The following is a 22559-nucleotide window of genomic DNA, read 5'->3' as shown; positions in this document are numbered from 1 at the left end:
AACCTGCTTCCTCCAGGGATCCTTCCTACCTTATTCCGCTCACCAATAATCTTGCCTCGTTCTCCCTTCCATAAACTGTAGTGCCATATTCTGTCTCTCTTAGATCATAAGTACATATGAGCGTATATTTTTGTTTGGTGCCGAAACAAAGAACCACAAAAAATTGTTTTGGGTGGTTTTCACCCTTGGAGGGAAAAAATTAAGCGCCTCTAACTAAATTTAACCACAAAACATCATTTTGAAATGAAAAGTCAATGTTTCATTTAGAAAATGTCTACACAAGCCATTTTGACTTTTGACTTTCATTTTTTATTCAACCAAAACTGTTTTGAATTCGACCTGAATTTGTGGATAGGTTTTGTTCATCACAAAGCTGCATTTTCCAGCAAATGAACTATTTGACGAAAAATTTTTGCCCAGCTCTAATCAAAAGCTTCTTAGGGCCATGGATGTGCCTTACTCAGTGTTTGTAAAGTACCATGGCCATTTGTGGCACAATCTCAGGGATATCTGCGCTCAGTAATGGAGATTATGAATAGGTTATTCTGAGGGAAGTGAAAAGCTTTCATCCTGAGATACCCTTCCCTGCCCCCCTCTCTCCCTCCCTCCCAACACTGTGTGGTTTTATTCAGACCTGACACTTCACTGAGTGTCTTTCATCTGGGAATTCCTTTTGCTGGTCTTACAGCTGCAACTATAAATTGCTTCTGTGAAACAAGCAGGAATGAAATAACTACTCTAGCTTATGAATTATTTTATTAGCATTTCAAAAAGGAATCTTATTTCTGTACACATTGCCCGTACATTGCACTTAAAATCAATGGTTGGATGTGGAGGAAGAGTAGAGATTGTCAGAATGTTCAGTGACAGTTTAAGTGTCTCAAATCATCATTCAACTGAAGGTTCAAATGCTAACTGTTTCACTATAATATGTTCTAAGAGATGTGATGCAACCCATCAAGCGCTGGGGGGGCCAAATCATGGTAGCATCAAATCCAATGGCAAATTCCTAACAACTTCATAGGAACAGGAATTTGCTCCAAATGCCTGATTCAATGTCTAGCTGTAAGAAATATGCAGGGATTGAGCATCTCAAAAAGGGGTTACATGTGAGTTCTGTGCCCTGCTGGGACAGTCTGCTGGCAGTCACTGGTTTTGCTTTTTACAGCTGATAGGTTCTTACTAGACTATAGGAAAAACATTCTTTACAGACTTAATGATATGTTCACTATGTTATCTGCTTCAGAGTGTGTCAAGGGACTCAAGACTTGGCTCACTCACATTTGCAATCGCTCAAAGGATCAACATCTTTGATAATTATTAGGTCTCTTACTTAAATATCCATGGAATGACCATCTGAGGCACTTAATAACAAACAGTGTATTCGCCTGATGGCCACCCTGTTCAGCACTTAGTCTTCATGCTAGCAGCCAAGGGGACTCAACCACATAGACGAGATGAGGAATCAGAGGGCTTTAAAAGTCAAGGCGGCACGTCTTGTTTCAGATTTATTCAACTCCCTTCATGAACTCCAGGAATTCTGCCAAGGAAGGGAAATGAAAGACACATATTTTAGATGACAACCGGAGAGTCAGTGTGTAGCACTTCACACTCTTTCTGGGTATCTCCAGAATCACCCTTCTTCTCTCACCCTTTTTCTCCCCTTTACAATTCCAAATGCCTAACAACATAGCTAGCTTTGCTCCAGTCATGGAGGGGTTTGTTACTCCTCCTGGAAGTGCCACTAACATGATTCAGCACAGTGAAAGACCGGCAGTACAGAAAGACTTGAGGAGGCTTACTAGCTGGAGTCTGGGCTTAGTAGACAGGTGGTCAAATTTCACTTATAAATCAGCATAGCCTCACTGAAATCAATAGATAGATGCCACTTGACATCAGATGAGGATCTAGCTCAAGATCTCTAACATTCAGAGCAACAACTTTCTAAAAATGCCCTGTGCCTACAATTTGAAACTGCAGCTCCCATTTTTTAAAAAAGAATTGTATTCACTGGAGCTGGTCGAGAATTTTAGAAATTTGACAAAAGTTAAAACCCAACCCCTTTATTTTATTTTTTTTTAAACCAGCTTCATTGAGTGGTGAAATTTTAAAATTCTGACAAAATGTTTTTGAAAGTGTGGGACTACCAAATGTCATGTTTCAGAGCCTGAACCAAACCTTCTGGAATTTGGAGAGGAAGGATTGGATCCAGATCTTGGTTTTGCACAAGTTCATTGCCTCTGTAATGGGTGGAAACCAATACCTGCGTCTGAACATCCTTCAAGATTGGGGGCAGAGGGTGTAACTCTGTACCTAGGTGTGCAGCCTAATTTTGAAGCTAGCTCATACTCTATGAAAGACCAAACCCTAATCCCATACCCATACACTCTCAAACTGTGTGGGAATTAAAACCTGGATCTGAATTGTGAGTCTTGGGCCCATCTCTAATATATACTACTTACATCTTTTGTTAAGGTTCTGAGTTCCTCAGGACAATAGAGGTCCCATTTTTACGTTTAACCAAATTTAAACACCTACCATCATAGTCAATCTTGCCATCATTGTTTTTGTCTCCATCCTTCATCAGTTCCTCTATGTCATCTTCGGTGATGTTCTCTCCAGTAGCCTGCAGCATGAGCTTTAGTTCATCAAGGTCAATGTATCCATCAGCATTTCTAAGCAATGACAGAATGGCTCAAAGATAAAAACCAAAAATACTATAAATGGATCGACAACCGCACCCCATGTTACATCGCTTCCACTTGGTCTCCAATCTGGTTTTTATCAATGAACTGCCCTTTAGTGACTCATTCTCTTGGGTTTCCTGTCATGAATTGGTAGGATAAATAAATGACTGGAAACAACTCTCCCCTTTCTGCAGGTCTCTATTGGAGTAACCCTACAGGATTTGTGTGCCTCCTGAGACAAAGAAAGCAGAGAGTAGTAACTATTCGCTTCTGCTAGTGAATTAAGGGATGGTCTTCATGGACAAATAGTACATGGAGAAGTAAAAGACTTTTGTAAGTGATGACGACCTGATTCAGCAAACTGCTGAAGCATGTGCTTGGATCCATTTTGAAAGAGGGAAATTCTTTGAGTTTCCCTGGAGGAGACATTTTTCCATACCGACTTCTGCTGAAGGGGAAACGATAACTTATGAAAAGTAATATCAAAAGACAGCCCTTAATACTATATATTTCTTTTTCAGAACTACTTGTGGCACCAGATCGACTCAAGATTCACGTCTCTGCCTATTTACACAAAAATTGCCAATGTCTGAGCTGGCTCAGCCTATAATCTATCATCCTAACAATTAGACACAGGAATTGTCAGAACTTAATTACAACCTAATTTCTTCAAACAGAGCCCGTGCACAAGATTTCAATGAGTCTTAACTATGTGAAAGTTAAGAGTTAATATCACTTGGCACAAAAAGGGTCTGATGCAGAGCTAACTTTCTAAAAGGACCCATTTTAAAATTAATTTTAATTTATAAACTGATGAATGGCTTTACTTGAAATTTCTCAGAAAATGAATTCTATGCTCAAAGAATAAGTGCCGTCGTTTTGTGTTCTTCAGATATCACAAAGTGGTTGGTTGCTGCTTTCAGCAGAAAACTCAACTCTACTGTAACTATGGGGACATATTCGGCAGCGCCATAATATCTAGCAGTGTCGTTTGTTTTAGTGTATTACATTCCAGTCTCTTACTTATCAAACATTCTGAAGAGATCTGAGAGTTCCTCTTCTGATTTTCCTTTGCTGTCATCTTTCATACATCGGACCATCATAACTAAGAACTCATCAAAGTCTACAGTGCCGCTGCCTGAAGGTGAAATAAACGAGGTTTAGATTACACTACAATCTAGAAGGCAATCTTCCGTGTTTGTTTGTTTTGACAAACAGGCATATACATAAAACAGAGATTAAACTATTATTTAGTAATCCAGCCACAGACTTCATGTTAGTAGCACTAAGGAGTGGGTAACAGATTATGGAATGGATTCACCATTGACTTGCACCTTATGTAGTCATTTAAACAAGTGCAAATTGAATATAAAACACAACCACTGGTGTAAATGTGTGGAAAATTCTGATCTGGTAGCATTTGACACCCTTGATGCACAGATGTAAATTACTATGGAAGGTGCAAGACAGTGGAGAATCAAGCACTGTATTTTTAATGCTGATGGTATGTTATCATTTGTTGTTTAAATGACACTGGCAAGATATTTTCCTTAATTCTTAGCATAAATTTTCTTGCTTTTGTGTTTAACGAGCTTTTGGAATTTTGGAACTGAAATCTATATCAGTTTCTTTCCTAGATTGTTTTCCGCCAATCTGCACATGCTGGTTTGTTATTGTGAAGTTGTTTGTGGGTATATTGTTGTGCGTTTACATATCCACACACTGAAGAATTTGTTTTTGTATTAAAAACCTGCACATCTACAATTCCATAGAATCTGCAAACACAGAAGAAAAAAATGGTGAATGAAATTTTCAACCTATAATCTTTGACGTGTCCTCTTCTGTATGCATCCTTATACTGCCCTCATCGCTATAGTATCTGAGCACTTGTGTCTCTTTAAAAAAGGTTTGAGAAATCTCTTTGCATCCATTATAGTAGTAATATTTTTAGTGCCTTCCATTTGTTACACTGGAATATTCAAAGGCATCTAAGACACTTAAGCATTCATTGAAATTCAGTGGGTGTCTGGGTGTTTGAAAACCTCAGCTTTAGCATTTTATAACCTACGGCCCCAGTCTTGCAACTTATTCCACACAGGCAGAGCTCTGCACCCACTGAGTCCTATTAGAGTTCCAAAAGGGTGGAGCGGTCCACCTGCATAGTTCAACTTGGAGGACTGGGTCATATGTGCCCACAATAGCTCTGCAGTGCACCAATTTATGCAGTGGGTAGTGGCATCCAACTGGTGCACGGCATGCTGTGATGCCATTGCAGAGATGGAATTGTGGCCAATGGCCTTGTGGACAATTCAAAGTCTTACACAAAATGGCATTGTATCTTTACGATCCACTCCACAGAATGTCCGTATCTACAGTATTACCAGAAGTGATCCCCCTGCATTAACCAGTGTGGTTACTCAGTTTGTCTGACTCCAGAAGTACAAAAGAACAGGTAAAAACTACCAGAGTGTGGTTCTCTGTTTCCAGGGTGTCTCAGCATTCCTGGTGCTTGGGATACTAATCTACTTTCTCTGGTGGAAGGAGAGTGCACTCTGTTTTCTTTCATGTGATTCTTGTGCCTGGAAAGCCTAACTGACCACTAACTGCGGAGTATTTAAGGTCCAGCCAATGACCACTGTGATTCTGGCCTTCTGTAAATGCTTTGCAGTGCACTGAGACACCTAGAGGATTTAAGAGAATAGCTCACCATCTTCATCCACCTCATCTATCATCTCCTGCAGCTCCTCAGGGGTTGGATTCTGCCCCAGCATTCTCATCACCTTCCCCAGTTCCTTTGTGCTGATGCATCCGTCCTCAGCACCCAGGACGAAGATGTCAAAGGCAGCCTTGAATTCTAGAGAGGAAAAGGAGAAATGGAGGGGTTTGCCCTTTTGATACGAGTTAGCACGCAGGAAATCAGTGGGAGTTTCATTGCTGTGGTGATCCAAGAATGGACAAACTTCAAAGGTGTGTCTGCGGAAGACTTTTTAGCTGTGTCAATGGCAGTCAAACTTAATTTCCTCCACCTCCCCTGCATTGATGTGAAATCAGTCATCCTGCTGGGGTAAGCTCCACTCAACACCCAATTTAACACAGTGTGATCAACCCCAGTGGAAGAACCTGAGGGATTCTTTGTCAGCCATTGTAAAGTACAGTTGGAGAGTCTAGAGTAGACAGAGCTTAATGGCTCAATGTTTGGATAAGTACCCAGAAGTTCCAACCAGAGGCTGCTCAAGACAATCTGCTGCCTTAGGCAAAGCTTCAGTGTGCCGCCCCCCCCTTCCTTCCACAGAGGGGTCTATAGGGGTGTGAAATATAGAGCCCTCTAATGTGTTGCACTGTAACTGCCCTGTATAGACCTTCTGGCATGAACTAAAGGGAACCTAGTCCATGTTAACATAGTCCTGTTCACACAGGACTACATCAGCACAAACTCGCTACCTCTTCATTCCAGCAGGGTCTAGATGGAGCCATTAGAGCTCTATACGTTTGAGAGCTTTGCAGTCAGGGCTGTCCCTAGCTATTCTGAGGCCCTACACAGCTCCCCCACGGGGGAGTGGGACCCCAAGCCTCTGCGGGGGGTGGGGCTGGCTTGGGGGGCAGGTGGGAACCGCCCCCCAGCACTCACTGGCGGCATGGCTGGGGGCAGGTTGCTGCACTTCCCGCTGCCAGTGAGTGCAGGCCCGGCCCTGCGGCAGTCCTCAGGGGAGTGGGGGCGGGGCAGGGGCTTTGGGGCTGGGGTGGGGCTGAGGCGGAACAGGGGTGGGAAGAGGCGGGGCTGGGGTGGAGCAGCACGCAGCTGCACAGGGCACCAGGAAATGTGGTGCCCCAAATTTCCTGGTGCCCTACGCAGCTGTGTACTTTCTGTATGGGTAGGGACAGCCCTGTTTGCAGTTCACACCCCTGTAAATCACCTGCAGCACCATGTAGACAAGCATGAGCATTTAAAAAAAATCACTTCTCCCAGAAATCTCTATGCCGCCCCCAGAAATCTGCCCCTCAAGGCAGCTGCCTAGTTTACCTATAGCTAGAACAGCCCCTGGTTCCAACTTCCCCACCACTGAACTTTTCAAACATCTAAGCTCTACAAAATTGGGCTGGAACTCTCACGAGAACAGGCTTTGTAACAGGATTGCTGGTACTCCCTTTCCTTATTATTATCCACGACTTTTGGCACATAACTGCCCAGAGGCCCCTGTTTAGCGCAGAACTCCATTGGTTTTCAAACTAGGGTAGGCGAGCTCTCATCAGGGGATCCCCAAGGAAAAGCCTGTAATAGCAGACAATGCACTTTATTTAGCAAGACCTGGCAAACGAATCATAGGAATATTATGACCCTATGTCAGATGGGGGTATGCAGTAGACTACATTATTTGGAAAGGGGTACGCAGCCTAAAAAGTTTGAGAACCACTGTGCTAGATGTTGGCTGGACACACAAAAAGATCCTGGGCTTGCCCCAAAGAGCATTAGGACCAGAAATACCATGAAACATTATTGTAGCAATGCCACTGCCGGCCTCTTAGCCCTTTTCCTAAACTTGGGGATGAGAAGCCATTTGCTTTGCATTGTACTTTGGCAGCTGGAGGTATGGTTTGTCACTTGTGGCAGCAATTGTTGACCCTGAGCTGGCCTGTTCAAGCCACAGGCTAACACCATGGGTTGATAGCGGATTGACTATCCATTACAGGGAGTATCTTCTGTCTACAATGGTGTCAGAGTAAAGATACACATACCATTTTTCTGTTCTTCTGTCAGCTGCTCAACCTGTGATGAAAATAGAAAGAGAAATTCATTTTTATTACACTTAATCATTGTCATTAATTGATAATACCACTTATACTGCACACTATTTGTTCAAAATGCTTTACAACCCTTAACTAATCTTCACAACAACCCTTCTTGTGGAGTAAGAGGGTCGTTTACCTAGATCGTTTTGGCACAGTCCCCCCACCCCCCCTTTTTTTTTTTTTTTTTTTTTTTTGGTATATCTCATTATTCTGTTCATCTTTTAAAAATATTTTTCACTCTTCTGGAGTTAACATTATTTTTAACCAGAGTACGAGTCTCAGGCATGTTGCATGATTAGCTTTTAGACAGTCAGGGTAGCATTTAATTATGCAATGTTGGGGGACTGAATGGGAGGAGCATTTGTCACACCTGAAGAGCTACTGTGTGGTGGTTCTTCCTATGGCTGATGTAGATGTAGAACAACTATAATTTTACAGATAGCTTAAGACAGATAATTGCATCAGGAGTAGTGGAGAGCGTCGCTGTGATGCCTCCTTCATATTTGGGAATCGGACACTGAGTCGTTATATTCCATGGTCTGTTCTGGGTCACACACTGGAGAGTTTTTAATTTTCCATTTGTGCATCAGGTATCTGCAGCTGCCATGGTTTGTGCGGGTGCAGCTTAAGGTTACCCATAAGCTTTGCAGAAGACTGAAGCCTCAGATCTTCTGTGTTTGGTCTTTCACAAGATGTTTGTTTGTAACTTCTTGTGAACTCCATTCAGCTTTCCAAGCTTCATCAGGATTGAAGTCACATTGTCGGAGAGTAAGCACATCATCCAAAAGGGCTTGTGTGACTTCAAGCAGTGGTAAGGGATATCTTTGAAGTCCTGGTGGATGGGAAGACTACTTTTCCTCGATTTCATTAGACTTCTTGGAGGGTTGCAGCATTGCAGCGAATGGATGGGCAAGCAATGTGCAACAGCACAGGCAGCCATGGTGTTGGGATCAACTTGATGGTTCCAGCGATGCACCACATTGCAGTGTTCAGTTGGACATCAACAAGTCAAGTGTGGCTACTTCTGATCCATACCAGTGCAAAAGTACTCGGGTAGACAAAGATGCTGATGCCCCCCAGCTTGTGCTTGCCAGTTTCTGGACCAGGTTGACCCTGGTCTTCGTCTTGGTGGCTACCTTCTTCAAGAGTGGAAGATGGCAGCCTTCATGGGGTCCACTCTATTAAGTGAGAAATCACAACTAATGCCATCAACCCAGAGACCGAACATAGATCATAGGGACTTCTGTTCTTCCAGTTTCTGTTATAGTCTTACGTCATTGGTGCTCTAAAAGTGTGCTGAAAAGTGGAGGTAATACAGAGTCTGAAGAGGAATTAAATAAGGGTAACAAAATGAAATTGCATTACTACAGTTTAATGTGAAAAATCTTAGTGTAAAATTCACCCTGCCAAGTGCTTGATTAAGTAGGCTTTGTGCTCTGGTGGGAATGGACACCTGGAGCAATGCACAGAGTGGAGGGCAGCTCCACAGCCCTTCCACAGTCTATTGAAGTCTATGGGTAATCCCAGAACGAGTGGACCTGGCCTGTCATGCCCTAGGTCTAATCCCCAAACTCAACATACCCATGGCCTTTGCAGGTTGGAGGAGCACCCTACTCTCCCTTATATAGGGGTAGTGGCTTTTCCCTGCATGTCTGCTATGCATCATATGTAAATGAGTTCCTCTAGTCAAGTACTGAATTAATACTAGACTGTAAGATAATTTCTATCTCCTTCCCTGATTATCAAGAGTAAACAAATAGGGGGGCTTAGTGTAAACTTGAATTAATAAGATACATCTACAGGAACAGAACATAAGAGCAGCCATACTGGGTCAGACCAAAGGTCGATCTAGCCCAGTATCCTGTCTTCCGACAGTGGCCAATGCCAGGTGCCCCAGAGGGAATGAACCGAACAGGATCCATTCTCTGTTGCCCATTCCCAGCTTCTGGCAAACAGAGGCTAGGGACACCATCACTGTCCATCCTGGCTAGTAGCCATTGATGGACCTATCCTCCATGAACTTATCATGAACAGCAAATAGGATTGTGTAGTTGAGTTATGTGCTAGTGGTCTGGACCAGTGGTTCTCAACCAGGAGTATGTGTACCCCTGGAGGTACTCAGAGGTCTTCCAGGGGGTATTCAGTTCATATAGATCAGTGTCTCTCAACCTTGGGGTTGCAGCCCCCAGGAGGCGGTCACGGGATGGGTTTGGGGCATCACAAGTGCAGGGCCGGCATTAGAGGGTGGCAAGCAGGGCAATTGCCCAGGGCCCCATGAAGCTAAGTTACATGCTTCAGCCCCTGGTGGCAGGGCTTCAGCTTCACAAAAGGATCATAAGTGAAAAATAGGTTCAAATATTGCACTGAAATGTAAGTACACTATTTATAGTCCATTCAATTTATTTTATAATTATATGGTAAAAATGAGAGAGTCAGCAATTTTTCAGTAGTACCGTGCTGTGACACTTTGGTATTTTTATGTCTGATTTTGTAAGCAAACAGTTTTTAAGTGAGGTGAAACTTGGGGTACGCAAGGCAAATCAAAGTCTTGAAAGGGGTGCAGTAGTCTGGAAAGATTGAGAACCACTGGTTGGACAATGTTAGCACCTCTCCTCTTATCTGAACCTACTGCCCCCTCTCAGTTAATTCCTTCCTGATGTTAATGCTTCATTTAATACCACAGACCATAACATCCTATTCAACCAGCCTGCTGAATTCGGTGGCACTTTCAGCACCTTCCTGGTTCCTTTCCTTCAGCAGCTATCCAACTGCTATGGCTTGTCGCCACCCACACTCCCCTGTCACTAGGCAGCTCTATTGTGATGCTTACAGGGTTCTGCCTTTGGTCCTGCTCTCACACCATTTCCCTACCCCCTTTCTGAAATCAGTCTATGTAAATGGGACTCAAATCTGCAACCACTTTACCAGCCTATAACATAAGGCCAATGAACCACAGTCATTACCGGTTGCTTCCCCAACTTCTTAGTGCTATATCCCCAGTGTTGCCAATACACTCTGTTCCAGAGCTGTATCATGATCTTTATTCCAGTCTTGGGCCCTGACACCGCTTTATCAATGCCCCTTAATCTGGAGCTGCAGCACCCTGTCAAACAAAACACATATGCGGAGGACAGACCAGGGAAGCTGATCCATCCATATCAGATGTAGATAACAATAGCAGCAGGATTCTTCTTCAGCATTGCATCACGAAATCTGAACCTTTTTGTCCAGCCACCCATGATGGAAGGCAAGCAGCTGCAGGCTGCTCTTTCATTGTTTTGGCAGTAAAATAGGATAGCTGGGGACTCTGAAGGTATGAGCTATGCCCAGTAAATAAATGCCTATTGCCACTTTTGTGCCTTCCATGTAACTCAACTCTTTAGGCATGTTAGCTATTTATAAGCCCCAATGATTGAGGTGCTGGAGATAAAGATAAACCTTCTGATTATTCCCAGGAAGCGAATGGCACTGGTATTTATCCTTGGACCCTTTTATCTGGACACTTGTCCTTGGCACTGTTCTTAGCACGGTTCAGTGGAGTCTGAAAGCATTACCAAAATAGCTCTGCATTTGTATAACCTTATCTAGACATGAGTAGGCAAGATGAAAATCCACTGGACGCTGTTGGTGCATTTAGAGAAATTGGTGGGAACTAATTCAATGCTTTATTAAATGTGCCATCAACTTGCAACAAACCACAAATGGTCAATTCCTTTGAATCAAGCTAAGCCTCTTTAACTAGTGCCCTTTGTGTGCATAGATTTATAGATATAGGAATGTACTATACATAAATTAAATGATGGGTAACAATAATGCTAGGAAGATCAATTCATTGCAAGACTCTGGTAACAAGATAATAAACCATGAGATGAAATTCAAGTGGTTTATGATCTCCCCAAGACCCCATGATCTATTCCTGACCTTTTTCTTTTAGTCTCTGTATCTTCTTGTTTTGGGGGTTGACTTCTTTCATTACTGCCTCAGTGTGTAAATGCTGAGGATGCTGTCAGGATACATAAACAGTGCCATAAGGTGCTGTCTTGGTTATTCCTTTTTTGGCTTTGTTCTTCATTCACTGTTTCCATCTGAAATTGTGCTGGTGAGAGCCAATCAACTTTGCCTTGCTTTAGTTACTCTCTAGATTTCTTCCAGTTTAATATTTTGTTACAGTACATATATTTAGGATCTTTCTTTATGGAATGGTCCAAGGAAATATCCTTTTCACTCAGTTGTACTGCATTTGAGAACCACATTTGTGCCCCAACCCAATATTATTTTGCCTTTGTAAATTAATTACAGTACAAATGCAGCTATATTAACCTGCTCAAGACAGGAATCCCACTTCATCTAGCTACATTACAGTTTTTTACTGGTTCTCATCAACATAGTATCTGAATGTGCCCCAAGCTAAAAAACATTGGCATAGCAAAGTCTCTACTGGACTTCATGGAGTCGTCTTCTCCTCTCTCTTTCTTGGCTATAGAACGACGCTATGCTTGGAGTAAGAAGTTTGTTGGTTATGGGTATGGAATTTCTTGTATTTGTGGCCCTTTTTTGAACTAAACTCAAACTCCATTGAAATCCATGGAGTTAGATTAGGGATTAATTTGGTTTTCTGGGTCTTTGACCTGTATGGGGTTTAGCAGGTTGAGAGGTATGAAAGAGGCTGAAAGTTGTGCATGGGAAGCCTTCCTCTATCAGTCTCTTGACTCTAATTCTTTCCTTGTGCTAGAGAATGCATTCCATCCACCTGACTGACAGATCCATTTGGCTAATTGTTAGCATTGCTGGCTTCCAAAATGTTTCAGCGTTTCTTCATAACCATATGTGTGATGCCTCTAAACATTATGGCGCATGAGTCTAATTAAAGAGCCAATTGCAGAGACATGAATTTTGTTTCCTTCTATAGGTCACTTTTTTATTTCATTCTTTTTGAAGACCTGGACTTTTGGCTCACTGAACCCAAGAGGACTGGGGTCTGTAGAATGGAGTCCCAGTTCAGTGCAGGTCATAGTTTAGTCTAATATGAAGGACAACTTGTTTTGTTGCCATGTGTCAACCACGATCCTGTTCCTTTAGGACATCTTGAACTTTTGAAAGAAAATAACCACATTTGATTTATCTTTATGCTCTTGATAGAAATGTGAAGATCAACCTAACCAATTGTTAGCTATCTGCAACACCATATATAACCCTGTAACTAACAACAAGAGTCATGTACAGAACATGGTAACACAGAATTTAAGGTACAGGGATTCATGCAATACAGATTCCAGAAAGATACCACTCTCATGTTGTTCTGCCTCCATATCATCAGCTATTTAAGGTACAAAATAATGCTGCATCTTTATTGGGGGGAAGACAGAACAGTTTGGGTTTATACAGTAAGCTTGATATGCAATGGTTGAAGGCAAAACTGCTTACTCTTGTCCTCTTTAGAAAGCACATTTTACATTATAATTTTTTGCAGTATAGATATCAAGAACAAGGAAAGAGACACTGCAAATCAGATCACTTATTTCCTAAGCCTTTATCAAAAGGGGTTTTCAAAATATATCTTGCAGAAAAACATTCAGCCATGGAAATTGGAAATGGCAGCATTTTAATACACAAAAATAACAATGCTTCTTCAGTTCCTCATTGAAACAGTTGACCTGTCAGGTCCTGGATCAAGCAGTAACCATACCTGATACTTTGGTAGATTTTTCAGAATATATTTAAAATTACACTTACATGCCATCTCTCTATTTCACAACACAGAACCAGGGAAAGACTTATTACAAATAATTTAGCAGCTTATTTTTAGAATTATCTGCTTACAAGAAGAACGTTACATATTTAGAATTGCCATGGCATGAAAAATTCTATGTTCTGAACTAGAAGGTGCCTCACTACAGCTAACATTCCTAAGTGCATTTCATTGTTACATTAAGTACTCGCAGTGTAAAGACAATCATTGCTGTGCCCTTATTGTGGCTTTAGGAGATCAGCAAAAACTCTTTGAAACATCATTCTAATACAACAAAGGCACCCTCACCAAGGTAACTTAAATATATTACTTACCGCTGCCTTGTAAATATCATCCATGGTTAGTTATTGCTGGTCAGAAGCTGGATAGGGAGGGCAAACACTACAGAGACAAACTTCAAGTCTCTGTCAGCTGTCCCCTCCTTCTATGCCTGCTAATATAGCAAGGTGTCAGCCCTAAATGTGTCACTCAGGGGCTGCTGCTCACCACATCAGCAATCTAACATATATCTATCAATGATACCCACTCCAAGCAAGAATTCCTCACCCCTGTGAGGAGGGGAGGGAAGGGGCACTGTGCAAGGCCTACAGCTGGCATTCCAAGGGCCCGATCCAGCTCTCATTGAAGTCAGTTGGCTTAATACATTAAGTGAATACTGGCAAATATTCGTGTCAGGCTATGGGTTTGATCCTCTGGAGTTCCCTGGCAAATTTCCCTTTGAAGTCAGCGAGAACAGAAGGGTGTCCGGAACTAAATATTGACATCTGTTTGGACAACTAGCCCCTTTCTTTATAACAAACTGAACCCAAACCCTGGATCCAAATACTCCCAATACCTGTAATAGCTTGGGTTCTGATCCAAACTATCTCTGCTTTCTTTTTTTACAGAAGACAAACAAGTGGAAGAGCTTCCAATGAGCAATTTATATACATTTCTCCTCTTCAGAAAGTGAGTAAGCAGAAAAGGCTGTCACTTAAGTTTATGCTATTTCTCTCTCACTGCACAGCTATCAGGAACATAATACAATGGGCCATTGGGGTTCATCTACAACTCTGCCACTGACTCACTGAGTGACCTTAAGCAAGTCACCTAACCTCTTAGTGGTTCAGTTTCTCTGTCTGCAGAATGGAGATATTTAATATCTAGCCTCCTTCATAAAACACCTTGAGAGATGTTAAAGAAAAGACTATTAAGTGCCACTATTGTTTTATTGTATTGTAAATTCTCAGTTACCCTGGTGATGCTCACAAGTGACTTCACAACTCTCTATTCACTCACAAATTGTTGGTGCAAATCCTGTCCTCAGTTATATGGGTGCAAATCCATTGAAGCTGATGAATTTATTCTGGATTTTCTCCAGTGCAGCTGAGAGCAAAATCTGGCTCAGCAAAAATAAGCTTATCATCATTAATTGTACTATATGCATAAATAAATACATGAAAAGTGTTTGGCACATTGCTAAAGATCTTGGAACAAACATGGAACCCATGGTGAGGTCCTTTTCCTTTAGTAAGCCGGGGCTCCCTCTTGTGTCCAAATGCAGACAATAAGAAAAGCAGCAAAAGAAGTCAGCTAAACGTGACACCCGTGTGTTTCTTGGACTGTTTTACAAATTAGCCAATACCAAAAGCAACCACTGTCTCTGCCCTACTGAGAAAAGGGATGTTCTGTAGGGGAGAGGATGGCTCTGAGGACCGGTAACATGATGTAAAACTCAGGTCAGTAATGATCATTTATGGCCTAATTTCCAGAGGTGCTGAACACCCGCTTAATTGCAAGTTTTGGGGGCTCTGCACCTCTGAAAATGAGGCTAAAGGTGGTCTATGTGAAATGAGTTTGGTGGCCTCTGTCCAGTTCTCTTTGGACAAGTATCCATATTGGCACTGATCAAAAAAATGGGAAAATGAGTTTGCGAACAGTTTTCAAAGTTTTTTTTTTCCCCTGTTTTGCAGGCATGGAAATGAACCTGTTTTCAGTTTTTCTCCAGAAAAATTATGTGATACTATTTACTGAAATTGACTATTTTTCATTTACTGACCACCTGGTTTTCAGCAAGAAAAGATGGCTTCCTGTAACTGAGAAATTTTCATACCAACAAAATTACCAAAAATACCACCAAAAATGTAACCAAAAAAGGAACCTTTGGTTAATGCTAACAATAGTTTGCAAAAAGGTTACTTTTCCGTGGGGGGCAGGTATTTTGTGCAAACATTTTGACCATCTCTAATCCATATCATAATTAGCATTCATTGGCAGCCTTGTTGGTGGTTGCAGGGAGGCCAAGGACCAAATAATCACAGGAACACTCCCGTGAGAAGTAGTCGTTCCAGGTTAGGATGGATGCACATTGCCAGAGTGGCAGAGGAGAAACTTATTGTGCAGCTGCCTGTGTTTTAGCTGTTCTGCAGGCTCCTGCTAGCCTTGTTACACCTGTTCACCACACACAACCGGCCTCTTGTCAGCATCAGCCCAACAAAGAAATTAAAAGAAAAAGGTTATTTTTTTTTCTTTTTAGAGCATATTAGCCTTTCGTAGGTAGCATATTAGTAGGGGTTCGGTGCTTTGGACACACAAAGGTCAGCACACGGCAAAGTGCTTCGTGGCTGTGAGTCATGGCCACTTTTCAAGAATACACTATTTTAAGGGAAACTGAAGCACAAAGAGCTCAATTTGTCCAGGGGCATTCAATGGACTGGGAACAAAACCAAGGAATCATGACTTCCAGTCCCCCTGTTCTAACCTCTCGACTGCACTTCTCTCTTGCTCACAGTTTGATTGAGCTTATGTCATTAGAGGCTTTATAATCAACACAGAGTAGTAGTTCGATCTGGGAGTTATGTATAGTGTAGCATACTATACAATAACAATTCTTTGTCAGAAAAGTTCTATTCACAGCTAATATGTTATTTTATCCATTTTTGTTTCCCAGGCAGATAATATAGGATTCTGTGCCGAATAATACCATACTCATTTCAGGGAGCTAATGTGTAAGCCTGTTTGTGACCCCACAATGGCCTTGAAGGTCCATTGTGAAGCACACCTGTAGTGGGCATTATTCTGAGTGTGATGCCCAGTTCATGCTCACTTCCTGCCACTCTGGGAGGTGATTACTATGAGTCATTCCCCTGGTATTTTTAGTGCCTGGTCCAAAGCCCTTGGAAGGCTTTGGCTTTTGATCAGGCCCTCTGAGAAGTGAAACAGTGATTTAGTTAGGGTGAACAGAGGTTGGAAAGCTGTAACACATCTCAGTCAATGGTGTTTTGAGAAGGCAGAAGGGAAGGTGTCTTTCTCTGCTCACCAACCCTTGCTGTAAACAGCACAGTGCTTGTCCCCTGTGAATAAAATCCCTGCTCGCCCATTACTAGTATTTGTCTCCACGGAATGAAAACTGCAGTCACTGGTTGGTTATGTGGAATTCTGCAGAAAAAAAAAATAGCATGCTCCTCTGAAAGTATAAGGGCTGATTAGACTGGCTGATGGAAAGGGCTTGTAAGATGTACTGACATCCCTATACCCAGAGGCCAAAACCTATTAGCCAGAAGGGAAAGCTACTTCCGTATCCTTGCGCAAGGACCAGGAGCATGACCTGGTTAGAAGCCTGTCACAAAGCTCCCCAGCTCTGGCTGACCAGAAAGGGTCACTGTGATTCCCACCTATTCCTAGGCCCTGCCCTGTGTCTCCCTTTTTCGTATGGTCCTTAGCAAATGGATGTCTGATATGTATCAAGCGCTCTTCCCTCCCTGCCTCCTGATTGCTGTGATGGGAAGCTGCCTTTTGACTGCTTCAAGTAGAGAACTTCTCTTTTCTCCTCCCTCCTCTCGGCAGTTGGAGGGAGAATCTTTCTCCCCTCACTGTCCCTGCCTCTTGCTTGCTACCAAGAAAAGGTGATTTTTTTTCTCCTCCTCCTCAAACCAGCCTCCTGATTTCTGTGAGTTACTAGGACCAAAGTGGTGGTGTTGGCAAGGGGCTGCATTTCAAGGAATCCCATCTATTGGGGAGGGGTTACAAATACACCAATGTTTGTTCATTGTAAATAAGTGCTGAGGTGCTACAACTGTGGAAACAAAAAGTCCATGAACTACAGAAGCTGCAGGGAGTAGAGGCAGATGTAGTAGCTGAAACTCCTTGAAACGCTTTTTAAAAATGAAATTATTTGACAGTGTCCCTTTAAAAACTAACCTGCTGTTTTGGAAAATCAGTCTCAAAAGCTTTCCCTTATTTCAAAAGACAACACTAGCACAGTAATGTCTCTAATCATTGTGGTGTTGTAAATTGCAGTGCTTTGCACAATTACTGTAGAATGCTGTAGTTCACTGACTACAAACACGAAGTAAAATTAACCAGACTAGTTTTCTTTCTGGAAAGAATGAACCACAAAACCTGAACAAATGGGAGCAATGGGGAAATGTGAATCCTTTCATTTTTAATAATCTGAAGCTTATGAGTAACACAAGTAAAGAAAAGCTTTCAGTATATAGTCTGATCCTGCTGTCCTCCTGGAAGCAAAACTCCTGCTGACTTCCGTGGCTGTTTGCTCTCCATTTTGATCATCACCCTCCTTTTGTGGGAAATCAAAATACAGTGCTGGTTACTGGGGATTGTTTCAAAGGGCATGCTCTTGCAGTTGTGGGAGGGCCCGAATGCCATCTGCTTCTGAATCCCCCTCTAACCTTTAGATGTGATTCCCCAGGGAGCAGCATGGAGGATGCTAACATTCCTGCTTGTCCATAGTGTAGCTGTTCTGTGGGTAAACAGAACATCAGTCTGCTGAATGTCAATACAGCAGAAATTTACTTAATCTGGAGATCATGAGGCAGTACCTTGTGGGCCGCAGGCTCTTTGTGGTACAATAACTGTCATTTCTATAACCTCATTCGTCTGTTAATCAAAACCATCTAAAGAGAAGAGGGTGGGAGGATTGTGTACTGATTTCAACACATTTTCTGATGCAGCTATAATCCGCTTCACACACTCTAAGAGTGGCTATAAGAATGACTGTCTTTGGTTACACAAACAGGGAAATCAGAAAGGGGAAGGAGTGTAAGTCTCTGAGCTCTTAAGAAAGATTTTTTTTTCACTACTCACAAGGGAGGGTTTGATAGGGCAAGGAGCTGAGCACGTTCTGCAAGATATTGAGTGGTTTCAGAGTAACAGCCGTGTTAGTCTGTATTCGCAAAAAGAAAAGGAGAACTTGTGGCACCTTAGAGACTAACCAATTTATTTGAGCATGAGCTTTCGTGAGCTACAGCTCACTTCATCGGATGCATACCGTGGAAACTACAGCAGACTTTATATATACACGGAGAATATGAAACAATACCTCCTCCCACCCCACTGTCCTGCTGGTAATAGCTTATCTAAAGTGATCATCAGGTTAGGCCATTTCCAGCACAAATCCAGGTTTTCTCACCCTCCACCCCCGCACACAAATTCACTCTCCTGCTGGTGATAGCCCATCCAAAGTGACAACTCTTTACACAATGTGCATGATAATCAAGTTGGGCCATTTCCTGCACAAATCCAGGTTCTCTCACTCCCTCACCCCCCTCCAAAAACCCACCCCCATACACACACAAACTCACTCTCCTGCTGGTAATAGCTCATCCAAACTGACCACTCTCCAAGTTTAAATCCAAGTTAAACCAGAACATCTGGGGGGGGGGGGTAGGATAAAACAAGAGGAAATAGGCTACCTTGCATAATGACTTAGCCACTCCCAGTCTCTATTTAAGCCTAAATTAATAGTATCCAATTTGCAAATTTTAGCCTATTTCCTCTTGTTTTTTCCTACTCCCCTCCCCCCCCCCCCAGATGTTCTGGTTTAACTTGGATTTAAACTTGGAGAGTGGTCAGTTTGGATGAGCTATTACCAGCAGGAGAGTGAGTTTGTGTGTGTATGGGGGTGGGTTTTTGGAGGGGGGTGAGAGAACCTGGATTTGTGCAGGAAATGGCCCAACTTGATTATCATGCACATTGTGTGAAGAGTTGTCACTTTGGATGGGCTATCACCAGCAGGAGAGTGAATTTGTGTGGGGGGATGGAGGGTGAGAAAACCTGGATTTGTGCTGGAAATGGCCTAACCTGATGATCACTTTAGATAAGCTATTACCAGCAGGACAGTGGAGTGGGGGGAGGTATTGTTTCATATTCTCTGTGTATATATAAAGTCTGCTGTAGTTTCCACGGTATGCATCCGATGAAGTGAGCTGTAGCTCACGAAAGCTCATGCTCAAATAAATTGGTTAGTCTCTAAGGTGCCACAAGTACTCCTTTTCTTTTTAAGATATTGAGTGTGCTCCTCTCCCTGCAAATCAATTGCAGATAAGGGTGTCTAGCACTTAAGAAGATCAGACCCTTTGTGAGCTCTTGAATTTAGTCAAGCAGGTTAAACGCTCAGTTAGGGTCAAATTTTCCTCTGTTACATCAGTTCAACCCTGTTGATTTCAATGGAAATTAAATGGTGTAACGGAGAGGGAAATTTCACTCTTGGTACTATAGCAGTAGTGTCATGTGATTTTATCCTCCATAGACTAAATTCTGCACTGATTTACATCCTGTGCAACCCAGGTTAAATCAACACAGACTCTGACCCTGTGTTTGCCTAGTAAAGTAACTGAACTGCATAAGAACATAAAAATGGCCACAGAGGATCAGATCAATGGACCATCTAGCCTAGTATCCTCTCTTCCCAAAGTAGCCAGTGCCACATGCTTCAGAGGGAATGAACAGAATGGGCAATCATCAGATGATGCATCCCCTGTTGTCCAGTCCCAGACTCTGATAGTCAGAGGTTTAGGGACATGCAAACCATGGGGTTGCATCCCTGACCAGCTTGGCTAATAGCCATTGATGGTCTGATCCTCTATGAATTTCTCTAATTCTTGTTTGACCCAGTTATACTTCTGACCGTCACCGCATCCCTGTCAATGAGTTCCACAGGTTGACTGTGCATTGTGTGAAGACATACTTCCTTATGTTTGTTTTAAATCTGCTGTCTTTTAATTTCATCAGCTAACCCCTGGTTCTTGTGTTATGTAAAGCGGTAAATAAAGTACTTGCTGATTCACTTTCTCAATACCAGTCATTTTATAGACATTTATCATGTCCCCCTTAGTCATCTCTTTTCCAAGCATGACATTTTTGTGTAATGCTTCCTTAAACAGTGATAGGAGAAATGGCTGATGGGACGCTGACTGCATATGCTAATCCTGCCACCCACGCACAGTTGAGAATTAATTAGGAACAGGAGAACAGGATGAGACAAGATGACAAACATGCCAGTACTGCAAATTGTTGTTTACCTAAGAAGATGGAACATTCAGAGGGATCTTAATTAAAATTGCTCTCTAAAAATACTTCCCTCATTATGACACAGTGCTTAGCAGCAGATCCTGCAGACACCGTGGTGATGGCAGAAGACCTTTTTCCTGGAATGTATTCAGCTTAGGTCTTAGTCTTCTCACAGGCACTATCCCCTTTGAGGTCACAAAGCTGCGGGAAAGAAGGCCAGTGCTCCCACGCTCAGGAAAGAATAAAAAAAGCATGCATATATCAAGCTGGCATTTGCCCTTGGTGGAAGACTTGTCCTGCTTATTTACTGTCCAGTCCCAAGGTGCTCCTACCTGTTCTCAAGACACTGAGACTCTCAACACTTACTCTGTGATTCAGTTTTCCCATCTGTAAAATGGGACTAATGATACCTCCATTGTAAACTGCTTTGAGGTCTATGGATAAAAAGTGTTACATAATGTAAAGGGGGATAATGATACCTCCTTGGTAAAGCACTTTGAATTCTACTGATGAAAAGTGATATATAAGAGCTAGATACTATTATCATAAAATAATATTGGGACAAATTCTACCCTCACTTACAAAGCATAGTGTAAGCAATGGCAGAATTTAAACTGTCCTCTACACTGATTTGGAAAAAGAAAAGGAGGACTTGTGGCACCTTAGAGACTAACAAATTTATTTGATCATAAGCTTTCGTGAGCGACAGCTCACTTCATCGGATGCATTCAGTGGAAAATACAGTGGGGAGATTTATATGCACAGAGAACATGAAACAATGGCTGGTACCATACACACTGTAATGAGAGTGATCAGGTAAGGTGAGCTATTATCAGCAGGAGAGCAGGGGGAAAAAACCTTTTGTAGTGATAATCAAGGTGGGCTATTTCCAGCAGTTGACAAGAACGTCTGAGGAACAGTGGGGAGGCCGGGGTGGGGGGGGAGGGGAGAATAAACATGGGGAAATATTTTTACTTTGTGTAATGACCCATCCACTCCCAGTCTTTATTCAAGCCTAAGTTAATTGTATCCAGGTTGCAAATTAATTCCAATTCAGCAGTCTCTCGTTGGAGTCTGGTTTTGAAGTTTTTTTGTTGAAGAATTGCCACTTTTTTGTCTGTAATCGAGTGACCAAAGAGATTGAAGTGTTCTCCAACTGGTTTTTGAATGTTATAATTCTTGACATCTGATTTGTGTCCATTTATTCTTTTACATAGAGACTGTCCGGTTTGGCAAATGTACATGGCAGAGAGGCATTGCTGGCACATGATGGCATATATCACATTGGTCGATGTGCTGGTGAACGAGCCTCTGATAGCGTGGCTAATGTGATTAGGCCCTATGATGATGTCCCCTGAATAGATATGTGGACACAGTTAGCAACGGGCTTTGTTGCAAGGATAGGTTCCTGGGTTAGTGGTTCTGTTGTGTGGTATGTGGTTGCTGGTGAGTATTTGCTTCAGGTTGGGGGGCTGTCTGTAGGCAAGGACTGGCCTGTCTCCCAAGATTTGTGAGAGTGATGGGTCGTCTTTCAGGATAGGTTGTAGATCCTTGATGATGCATTGGAGGGGTTTTAATTGGGGGCTGAAGGTGATGGCTAGTGGCATTCTGTTATTTTCTTTGTTGGGCCTGTCCTGTAGTAGGTAACTTCTGGGTACTCTTCTGGCTCTGTCAATCTGTTTCTTCACTTCAGTAGGTGGGTATTGTAGTTGTAAGAATGCTTGATAGGGATCTTGTAGGTGTTTGTCTCTGTCTGAGGGGTTGGAGCAAATGCAGTTGTATTGTAGAGCTTGGCTGTAGACAATGGATCGCGTGGTGTGGTCTGGATGAAAGCTGGAGGCATGTAGGTAGGCATGGTGGTCAGTAGGTTTCTGGTAAAGGGTGGTGTTTATGTGACCATCGCTTATTAGCATCGTAGTGTCCAGGAAGTGGATCTCTTGTGTGGACTGGTCCAGGCTGAGGTTGATGGTGGGATGGAAATTGTTGAAATCATGGTGGAATTCCTCAAGGGCTTCTTTTCCATGCGTCCAGGTGGTGAAGATGTC

The 22559-nt window shown here is 42.5% G+C and overlaps 1 protein-coding gene across 1 annotated transcript; it reads right to left on the bottom strand.

The window, feature by feature from the left end:
- Positions 1–2172: 2172 nt before the first annotated feature.
- TNNC1 (troponin C1, slow skeletal and cardiac type) lies at positions 2173–7500 on the bottom strand. The gene is made up of 4 exons (XM_077821600.1): positions 7422–7500; positions 5395–5541; positions 3711–3825; positions 2173–2675 (listed from the first exon to the last, which is right to left on the bottom strand). The coding sequence occupies exons 1-4, from the start codon at positions 7498–7500 to the stop codon at positions 2471–2473; spliced, it is 546 nt and encodes a 181-aa protein (XP_077677726.1). The 3' UTR covers positions 2173–2470.
- Between the last annotated feature and the right edge of the window lie 15059 nt (positions 7501–22559).

The sequence above is a fragment of the Eretmochelys imbricata genome, chromosome 7 (genome assembly GCF_965152235.1).
Source record: "Eretmochelys imbricata isolate rEreImb1 chromosome 7, rEreImb1.hap1, whole genome shotgun sequence".
In the NCBI taxonomy this organism is placed as follows: domain Eukaryota; kingdom Metazoa; phylum Chordata; order Testudines; family Cheloniidae; genus Eretmochelys; species Eretmochelys imbricata.
This window is presented reverse-complemented; position numbering and strand designations above follow the sequence as displayed.

What these genes read in the sequence shown, in the direction of transcription:
- TNNC1 (XM_077821600.1), bottom strand. Translation starts at nt 7,500, where the DNA reads ATGATTAAGTGTAATAAAAATGAATTTCTCTTTCTATTTTCATCACAG. An exon ending in AGATGAGGTGGATGAAGATG is followed by an intron (nt 3,826 to 5,394) that starts GTGAGCTATTCT and finishes TTTCACCTTCAG; the next exon opens with GCAGCGGCACTGTAGACTTT. An exon ending in CTCTTCAGAATGTTTGATAA is followed by an intron (nt 2,676 to 3,710) that starts GTAAGAGACTGG and finishes GTCATTGCTTAG; the next exon opens with AAATGCTGATGGATACATTG.